Source organism: Mercenaria mercenaria, chromosome 18 (genome assembly GCF_021730395.1).
Source record: "Mercenaria mercenaria strain notata chromosome 18, MADL_Memer_1, whole genome shotgun sequence".
NCBI classification, from domain to species: domain Eukaryota; kingdom Metazoa; phylum Mollusca; class Bivalvia; order Venerida; family Veneridae; genus Mercenaria; species Mercenaria mercenaria.
This window is the reverse complement of record NC_069378.1, coordinates 31460768-31472054: the sequence shown is the minus strand read 5'-3', so window position 1 is coordinate 31472054 and position 11287 is coordinate 31460768. Positions and strand designations below refer to the sequence as shown.

Below are 11287 nucleotides of genomic sequence, written 5' to 3'. Positions count from 1 at the left end.
GTCGTTAAAGAACTCTTAAACGCGACGACATGCATGAAACTGACGTCACAAATGACGTCACGCACCCGATATGAAATTTGGACGTCAATATGGAAACATATTGACGTTTTAGGTTCCATTGTAACTCAACGGAGTTTATGAATCAGTATGTAATAATGTATAGTATTTGAACATACAAAGACGTATTATTTCCTGACGCACATTTACATGTATGAGCCATTTGTGGCGTCTAAACGTCGAAGTCCATTTAGCGCATCGACGTGATTTCCGTATTTCATATATCATTGCCAACTGGAGAAGCTTATTAAAGCGAAACATGTTTTTAAAAAACTGAGTTAGTTTATGAATTTACAATATCACTCCAGCGACGTCAAACTTGTTATAATATATATATATATATATATATATATATATATATATATATATATATATATATATATATATATATATATATATATATATACACGAAACACGAAAAACGCCCTAGTAAAATCTTAGTGAGACTAAGCTAGTTATTAATAGGGGAAAACAGAATGCTTGAAATAGTTTCACTGGTTTAACTGGACATGTTCTTGTTAACGGAATAATGTCAAAATTTCAAAGTGCTGAAAAGTAATCTTCAAGGTTGATTATTATCTATTCGGTAATATCTCCTTGTTAGCTCGACTTTTCGAAGAAAAAGTAGAGCTGTTGCACTCGCCCCGATGAAGGCGTCGCCGTTGGTGAAAGTGTTTGATAAAGTAAAATATCTATGTTATTATTAAAGCTACTGACCTTGAACTTAAAATAGTTACTTAAGATCAAAGTCTAGTCTAGTCAGTTAAAATAAAAAGGGAGTGAGAATTATGTAACGAATTTGAGCTTAATAAAGGACAAAGCAAGGTGTGAAACCCTTAACGACACTTTATAAGATATACCACAACCATCTTCTCACCTCAGTGTCCGGTAGTGGTCTTGGAACATTCATTGGGAACATACGAGTATCTACCCCCACGTGCACTGATAATACATCACTCTTGGCAAACTGTACAGCCGAACTCCAAGCCATATTAGACCTGGTGAAATTTAATACAAATCATGAACTAGTCAAGATCAACCCAGACAAGTCCGAAATACTCACAGTTAAATGCAAGAAACTGTAACACTGGAGGGCAGGAAATTTCTTGCATATCTCACCTTAAGCATTTAGAAATTGATCGTAACAACAGAAACACCGTAGATCCAAAAGCCAGATTGAAAACTGCTCAGAAAAACAATATACGCCTTACTTGGTTCTGGTCTTCACGCCAGACGAGGGATGTCACCAATAGTATCATACCAGATGTGGAATAACTTCATGGTACCCAGATTTATACGGTATAGAAGTCCAGATTCTAACTAAAACAAACCTACAAAAAGCTAGGAAAATCATAAAACAGTTACATTTGTATAATGACTCCCTGAAAGAGCCTCGACGGCAGCAATATACATGTTACTTGGTGCGGAACCTGTAGAGTTGGTCATTGACCTTAACTACCTGTCCCTGTTTCTCAGTATAGCCAGTTAAATTTAGTATTATGAAAAAGACAATTAGCTATGTCAAACTCTAAAGCAACAAATTCACTTCGATTGTCAGAAAGACTTTAGATAAATACAATCTGTCATCACCTGAAGATCTTCTACGGCAATTACCTTCGAAATTTAGATGGAAACTATTGTTTAAAAAGGTAATCAACGAGCATCAGAAGAACATTTGTGAAGATGAGTTAACATCAAAATCATCAATTAAGTATATTTAAATTCAGACAAGTCCTATCGGCCCTCCACATAACCTATGGAAGGCCACACAACCGAAAACTCGTTCAGAATTGAAAGCCAGGTTACTTACCAGTACATACATCTTACAAAGTAATACCGCCAAATTTAATCAGTTCAACGTCTGAGCCACATGTAAACTCTGTAAGCAGAAAGATGAGACGCGAGAACACCATCTTATGAGATATACAACCCTTTCAGACACCAGGAAAGACGACTTGCTCAAACTAAAAGCTAAAATCAACAATGATGATAATCTTATGGTCCAGGTAATCCTAGATCGTACACACTTTCCATCCTGATAAATGCTGCTCAATATACTCATATTGAAAATGGTCTCAGGCCTATTTTGAGAAACCTATGCAGACACGAACCCAGACTACCTGTAGCAATGTGGGTATCTTACAAATGCAAGTCCCTACTTTATACAGGAATGTTCGAAATTATAAGACAACATCAACAACAACAAAATGGCGGGAAGTTAAAATCAACGCTAAAAACGTTTAAATACCGTACTTTTTGTTGGCTTCATTGTTATTTAAATATCCATCAGCCATGCAATCAGGAAGTTGTATACCGCTGCCTTTTTTCATAATTTTTTACATTTGTCAATTTCAATTTCATAAAAAACTTATTTTCATAATAGCTTTTATATGTATAAGATCGTATTTAAGGTTTTGGTGCATTCATTGCACTATTTAATAAAGTATTAATATGAAACACTGCATCATGGTATAGAAAATGAAAAAAGATAAATAGACTAAACTAACGAACAATAGACTCGGGTTTGTCGAATAACTAGGAAGTAAATATTATGTATTCATAAAGAGAAAACACGAATGGATATTCAGAAATAAAAGAAGTTGGAATTAAATTAAGAATATATACAGTTTCGTGCGAATTCTGACAATGATTCGATATGTATTGGTAAGTGGACATTTTTTCAACGTAATTAAAGTCAGGCTCATTGGTATTGATTTTTTATTTGATCTTGGCATGGAAATATATGTTGATGTCGAATTCAAAAATCAAATCTTGATGACTTTATCTCAGATTTGTATCTAACCAGGGAGCTTCGTGAATGATAACATATTTACTAGTCTGTGTCAGTTCACACGTAAGGAAAAATTATGTCAGACGGTAAAATAATGTTATAAGAATGAACTGAAGATAATATATACGTACGGATTATTGTTAAACTTTGCACATCAGGTTAAACGCTCCAGAAGCCATGTCAACTTTCAAAGAACAGAACAGTTCTCTTAGAAGCAGTCTGTATATAACTATATATCAATGGAACAATGGTAGATCTTGAGATATGTGAATAAATTCATCAGTTGGCACAGATACTTTATCATATTGGGGTATTACGCATTTATCATGGAAATTCGAATTTAGTTTTTACTGCTAGATGTAGTTTTGTTTTTCACTGAAGATTGAAATTTTCCTGAAACATAATGGGTTAAAATATTTTTTCCAGAATAAAGAGTTGTCTTATCTGTAAACAACATAAATATATATATATTATATAATCATATAAACAAATGTAGATCTTTTTAGGTACCGATGTTCTACAAATGTAACGAAATATTTCATCTGAATATCAATCAATGTATTATCTATAACAAGCAAACATTCCTGTAAACGTATATCGATGTGATAATTATTATGTTGAAAAAGTCATTAAATTATATATCCTTATATGCCTTCATCATATAAGTTTACTACATTTAGGGGCATACAGCAAAAATGGCAATTTACCCTCTGCTTCTGTATGTTCATATCCCCATTTTGCTCTATGCCTTCGATATTTACATTCTTCATTGAGATAAATTTAGATAATTATGTAATATATACACTACAAAACAACTTCATATGTCATAAACCATTTTAACAAAAAGTGTTTACATCCATCGTTTAAATATTTTGAGCGGTGTAAAACAAACGTATCTAATGCTTCATCAGTTGTAACGTGAGAGGTTTTCTTTTGTCATGCTGTGTATTGTGCTTTATTTTTCAAATACTTCGATGTTTTTGCTATTAGCAGGTACGATAATGACGGATTTTTAATTGTAGATGTGCTTGGCTTTGCTTTTGGTCGGAATAGACCTATTTCTCACAGGTAATCGATTATATTTATCATTTCGTGGTGATATCATCGTGTTTACAAAATTATCAGCTGTTATATATCTGTAATTTTGATAAGAAATGAATATTTTCATACTAGCACCGAAAGGATAACTTGATAAGATTAAAGAATGTTCCAGAGTATGTATGCGACCATTAAGCTGTACGGCTTCTCAACATTTCTTAGGTAGTTTGATACTAAAATATTTCCCTTTTTGTTTCATATAAAAGATTACACCTCAGTATTTTACAACATTTCAGTGATAGGAAAAACTTAAAAAGCAAGTTAGTATAACATGTCTACTAAACAAATATCTTAAGATATTGAGATGTTATTTAGCTAAGAATACGTAACAAATAAGAATGTGTTTTTGAACAGTTGATTAGAATTTAGACACCTTTTGCTTTCGTGTCACTTTATTTTTTGTGTATAAGAAATACCTATGGAAGCATCTTGGTGCCAGCAGAGAGGAGGTTTAAATTTGTCTTACGTACGATGTACTATCTCCTACGTTACACATACAATAACTTACGTAGGACGTAGTTACTCCTACGTAGGACATAGCAGCTCTATTTAGGACTAAGTATATCCTACGTAGGACTAATTATCTCCTACGTAGGACTTAGTATATCCTACGTAGGACTAATTATCTCCTACGTAGGACTTAGTATCTCCGACGCAGTAGGACATAATATCTCCTATATAGGTCAAAGTGTCTCCTACGTAGGACATAGAATCTCATAAGTAGGAGTTAGTTTCTCCTGTGTCTCCTACGTAGGAGTTAGTTTCTCCTACGTAGAAGTAAGTATCGTCTACATAGAAGTTAGTTTAGTATCTCCTACGTAGGACTTATTATCTCCTACGTAGGAAATAGTATCTCAATGTCATACGTAGGTGATACTTAGTCCCACATAGCAGATACTATGTCCTACGTAGGAGATAGTATGTCCTATGTAGGAGATACTTATTCCTATGTAGGAGATACTAATTCCTACGTAGGAGATACTAAGTCTTGCGTAGGAGAAACTAACTCCTACGTAAGAGATACTTTGACCTACGTAAGAGATATTATGTCCTACGAAGGAGATATTATGTCTTTCGTAGGAGATACTAACTCTTACGTAGTAGGACATAATATCTCCTATATAGGTCAAAGTGTCTCCTACGTAGGACATAGAATCTCATAAGTAGGAGTTAGTTTCTCCTGTGTCTCCTACGTAGGAGTTAGTTTCTCCTACGTAGAAGTAAGTATCGTCTACATAGAAGTTAGTTTAGTATCTCCTACGTAGGACTTATTATCTCCTACGTAGGAAATAGTATCTCAGTGTCATACGTAGGAGATACTTAGTCCCACATAGCAGATACTATGTCCTACGTAGGAGATAGTATGTCCTATGTAGGAGATACTTATTCCTATGTAGGAGATACTTATTCCTACGTAGGAGATACTAAGTCTTGCGTAGGAGAAACTAACTCCTACGTAAGAGATACTTTGACCTACGTAAGAGATATTATGTCCTACGAAGGAGATATTATGTCTTTCGTAGGAGATACTAACTCTTACGAAGTACTTAATATCTCCTACGTAGGAGATACTTACTCGTCCTTAGGAGATAGTATCTCCTTCCTAGGAAATACTAAGTCCTACGTAGGGGACACTAAGTCCTATGTTTAGATACTATGTCCTACATAGGAGGTACTAAGTCCTACGTTGGGCTATTATGTCCTACGTAGGAGATACTTACTCGTCCATTATTTATTCAATAGTTTTTTTCCAAGAAATTAAATGGCGCTTCTTTATTTTAAAATTAATTTTAGTTTAGTCTTTAGGTAAACAATTGTTCTAAAATAACTTGTTTTCAGTGACTTACATGCTTAGTATCAAATTTCTGCTTGTCACACTCTGACATTAATATCGTGTCCAGCCATTTAAGCATTTTTGTACTACAAAACAGGAGCGAATGTTAAAAGAATATACTAATAATCTATTTCAGAATTGTTTTTCAGGGGAAGTTATAGACTCACAGTGTCAAGTGAACCGTTCATGCTGTGTTAATCAATTATGTGGACGTATAGAGAAACTTCACTACTTCGGTAATAATAGTTGTCTAAAGGGATGTATAGATGGCTATAAAGGTACCCGTTGTTATGTCAAATGTGCAGAATATTGCAAAGCTTGTTCTTGTCTCAATTCCAACAACTGCACAAAATGCCCTGAAGGTTTTTATAATGGAAAGTACAAAAATTGTTCCGAAAACTGTGCTTCTAACTGTAAAGCATGTGGAAAAGGCCCCGACCTCTGTACAAAATGTCACGAGGGTTTTTATAATGGGAAGTATAAAAATTGTTCCGAAGAATGTCCGGCAGGTTGTAAAGGCTGTAAATCACAAGAAAGCTGTTCCGACTACAATGGGAACAATGGGAAATTTTGCGATCGCCAATGTCCACCAAACTGCAAAAATGTCATATGTGATAAATTGTCAGGAAATTGTTCTTATGGATGTATAACCGACGAGTTCATAGGATCCAAGTGCAATGACTGTGTAACGGGAAAATATGGAACATTTTGCAATAAGTCGTGCCCAACAAATTGTAAAGGCGATAAATGTAACAAAACGAATGGGGTTTGTCTGAACGGTTGCAAAGAAAACTTTGCTGGAAAAACGTGTAGCGCATGCGTTGCTGGTAAATATAGCTTGAACTGTGGTGTCAACTGTTCGCGCAACTGCGAGAATCAGTTATGTGAATTCACTTCCGGAAATTGCTTAAAATGCAAGGACAATTATTTTGGCAAACATTGCGATAAATGTAAAATCGGCTACTATGGATCTGAGTGCAATGGACAATGCCCTCCAAACTGTCTTTATGGCGTTTGCGACAGGGAAACTGGCTCTTGTTTAGCTGGTTGTAAAGACGGTTTCTCCGGCAACAAGTGTTGTTTGAACAATAGCTACTGTATCGAATGTTCTTCTAACATAAACTGTTCGCGATGTTTAAGCGGTTTCTACTCGCACAACTGCCTTAGCCGTTGCCCATGTGACGGAAATCCATGTGAGCAAATTAATGGAAAATGTATAATTGGAAAAGGAACTGACAGTGAAAAGACTTGTTCACCGTGTAAGTATATGTTTAACCACCATAAGTAAAGAAGTTAAACAGTAAAACATCTTTAAACTTAGAGATTATTTTTCATGAGAGGTTTAGATTCTATTCTCCTCCTTTGTAGATAAGCGTATGATTTTATTTATTTGTTTCAATAAAAGCCTTAGGTCTTAAAATGCAAAGCATTACATTTTTTTTACATAAGTAAGCCTTTCACGTCCAAAGTGTAAACTACACATAAAACCTCAACAGAAATCTATATTTTGCAAATATTTTGCAGGTGAAAAAGTGGCGGACAGACGCATGTTAGTTGGATTCAGTATCTCGACGTTGCTGTTACTTATCTGTATTGCTGTACTTGTCATCATTTTGCTTAGAAGGACCAGACCTTGTCAGAGGTATCAAAAACATACAGTAAATAATTAAGTGGGAAGTATTATGACTATATTTCTTGCACGTATACGCGCACGAGACTTAATTATATATTTATCAAAACATAAAGGCCTTAGGGTGATTTGTCGACTGATTTATCATGGTTCCGAGTTTAGATGCGTGGGAATTGAACGCGTAGTTAAATTTCTAAGCATCTGAACGATGAACCGTTGTAAATGAGAAAATTAATCACAAGAAGGTCTTGATTGTTTTCACTCTTACATGCTCATTGAAATACTCTTTATAAAAAATATGCTTGATTTACCGCTCCGCGCGTCAACGACTGTTTATTGCAGAAAATAATATAGCTTGACCTTATTTTTGTTTAACTTGCAATGAAATCTGGTCATGTTAGAATTCCTATGTACATTCGAGTGCACGTAAACGTACATAAAGTAATGCTAATAACTAGCGCATACGTTTATTGAAATTGACATGGAGTCGATCGCTGATTAAGGGATAAAAACTTACCATATATTGTAACAGTCAGTTTTTCATAGAAAAAATATGTAAATTTCGTATTGTCTTACAGTAAAATGTTTAGAATGCTTATCGAATATAAACTCTTTAAAACTCTTTTGAACTTTCCAAAAACATGGAGATTTTACATCGCATTTTTATGTCAACGACGGGCTATTGTCACGAACATAGATATAGTAACCTCAGTATGTACGAACATATACATCTATAAAATACCTTTTATAATTCTTAAGATTAGTTCATGTCAACAGAACACTTGCGAAATGGTAGAATGTTTTAATAAATATATGTAAGTAACTGTTTTCATTGCAAAGGCATCGCAAGCAACAGGACCAAGCCGGCGGTCACGTCAAAAACAAAGTTGAAATGACTGAAATATCGGCTACAGAGGCTGAAAATGTTAAAGGTAAAAATTAATCTTTACGTAGTATGCTTTTTGAATTAATATTATCAAGTAGGATGTGCAGTTAGACAAACAGATAAGGAATTATGCCTTGTGATTATTCTTTAATACCGACATTATACAGCTGGTGTAGCTTGTGAAATAAATGTTTCGAAATATACTTTAGGCTGTGGTCGGACTTCATCCTCAGAGAAACCGTATGAAGATCTACATGAAGAAAGAGGTAAGACTTTACTATGAATTATAACTAGTACTGTCACAGGCACGCATACAAGCAAAAGTATTTTGCAATCAATACGCTATTATATGTAAATTAAGATTTAAAGTTGTTTAGAAGTGTACAAAATAGTGATGATATATCCTATATAAAGTTATAAGCTACTATAGTATTCATTCACCAATATTCCACGTACGAAATACCTAGTCAGACTTAGGAGAGTACTTATCAGTGGTGTCTCTGTACATGCCGAATGCACATTCAAATAAAATTTCTGTACCATCTGTGCAAATATGACACTGACAGGGCGAAGATGAAATTTTAGTTATTTTAATTCCATGTCCAAGTAAACTTTGATGAATACAGCAGAGCAAACTAAAGTCTAAAAACTATAAACAAGATCATAACATTATATAAAAAATCACGATAAAATGAATACATTTCTATGAAAAGCCATCAAATTGTTGAATGAAATTATCATTCGACCCTGTGTGATCTTGACCTAGAGCCGTCTTGAGGCAGAACCATAGCATTTTGCCGTGACCTTGCTAAGACTTTCCGCAATAGCTGTATTGTTCTTAAGGTAAGTCATGGTAATGGTATCAAGGTGAACCATACACTGACTTTTGCTACAACAAATCAACCCCTCAGTCGATAGTAATGCCGACTATTTTACCTCCTGGCAAAGCTTTTTATGAAAGAGTCTGATTTTCAATGTCCTATTGCAGATGCCGGACGGGAGCACCAGTATCTGGAGATTGCGATCCAGAACGAAGGCAAGTTCATTGTAACGATTTTGATGAAATATAATCGTATCTTTACAAATGTCCCTCAATGACGGATTGGAATGTTGTTTGTTGGTTACTTAGTGATCCACAATGAAATTCCGTTTAAAAGTAATTAAGAAACTATTATACATAGTCCATGAAATATATAAATGCACAATGACTGGTCAAGTTTTCTTAGTATTGAACCAGCTAAATTTCTAAAATGAACTGATCTGTCGTTCAATATGGGCAGTACATCTACCACTTATTATTAGAAGGGGTGTTCATTGAAAATTGACTGGCTGAACAGCGAACAGTTCCGACTACGGATGTGCAGGCTAATCTTGGTCTGAGTTTGTCGCATAGACAGAAACATATGCCGCCAGTAGGCTAAAGGTTAAACTGGAGACATTATTTTTCTTTGATATATACTGTCTTTATTTAAGTTACACAAACATACATTGTGTATAATCTTCTTATCTTATACATAATTTACATTCATATTTCAGATTCCACAGGCGACACATAATACCAGAACACGCCGCAGAAAAGCGAAATGAAAATCAAATTATGCAAAAATTAAGCAATTTGATATTCCATTTCATTTAATATAAATTGCTTTTGAACATATACATGTACATACATAACTAACTTTGTAACTTGCTAATAAACATTTTCCAGTATCATTTACTTGCTGTAATTATAACATAAATCAAATGTAATATAAAACATGGCATAGCTTATAAGTATACTTTACCAATGAAATCAGTAACCTACTGGAAATATATAATGGACACTATGTGAGTGTCTTTTCATATTGAATTTTTTAAATGATAAAATAGAGAAAAGTGGAAACTTCACAGGTCGCTCAACACGACAAAAATGAAAATGTTGCAGGCTCGGTTTGATTGAGCCTGTTCATGGACGGTAGTGGAAATGCATGCTACCGTCCACGCCCTCTAGCCCCGGGTTGAGCAGAACTCAACATTTACACATGCTAGAAGTACAAAAAGCAATTTAGAGACGTTTATCAGTTTTATTCAGCGGGTTCATTAAATTCAATATGGGGAGACACAAATGTAATATTATTTTTATCAGATGTTAGCTTTTCGTGCTGAAATATCAAAGTGGCTTTATTATGTTCCTAGACTAAGTCAATTCCACAAACGTTTCTTATTACATAATGGCTATATTCCACTTCAACGACGTCAAACATGTAATAATTTATATACGAAAGACACTAAAATTTTAATGACACTAATCTACGTATAAATATCATAGTGATGTGATATGTCTTATTATGACTTCCAAGAATTCTTACAAAAATGTGCTTCTTAACAGATAGAAAAATTTAAAAGGACTGTGATACAACTGTTGTATTGCTTTGCAGTGAATTATTGAAATATAAGAGTGAAATATATCTGGTATTTTCGGTGAAAAATGTCAAATATATTTTTCACTAGGTAGAAACTACAAAATGGGCAAATTTAGTCAAAACATGAAATGAAAAAGAATTTTTATGCCACTCGTGAAAATATAGCATCTGTTGTTCACTCGTGAAAGTTATTTCAATCACAAATTGAAAAATTGTGCCTGTATGTATATAAGACAACTTGACAAATAACAGTGCATCTTTAACCCCTTGTGTAAGTTGGAAAGCAGTTAGTACAAACTCCAGAAACACTGATTAGGTTAACTGAACCGGATAGGTTAAGCATTTGAGACAATTATTATTGGAAGTGAAACAAATTGGATCTTATAAACCCAAACAGTACATTAGTTTCTACATGTTAAACATGAGACAATGACTTCTTTTATTACTTGACTTGAACAAAAAGTTAGTGCTATAGAGGTAGGGCCGATCAATAGTTTGGTTTCCGGTCAATGTTTTTCAAATTTATTACTCATTTATTTCTGGTTATTACGTAGACAAAAAAGAATGAATGTGACCGGGACTCGAAGAA

General features: G+C 34.2%; 1 protein-coding gene across 1 annotated transcript; it reads left to right on the top strand.

The window, feature by feature from the left end:
* Nucleotides 1-520: 520 nt before the first annotated feature.
* Nucleotides 521-10060, top strand: LOC123538950 (multiple epidermal growth factor-like domains protein 6). Its single transcript, XM_053529768.1, has 8 exons — nucleotides 521-2721; nucleotides 3871-3916; nucleotides 5930-7039; nucleotides 7305-7422; nucleotides 8251-8342; nucleotides 8506-8562; nucleotides 9285-9332; nucleotides 9833-10060. Exons 1-8 carry the CDS (start codon nucleotides 2704-2706, stop codon nucleotides 9850-9852), a joined length of 1509 nt encoding a protein of 502 aa, XP_053385743.1. The 5' UTR covers nucleotides 521-2703; the 3' UTR covers nucleotides 9853-10060.
* Nucleotides 10061-11287: the final 1227 nt, after the last annotated feature.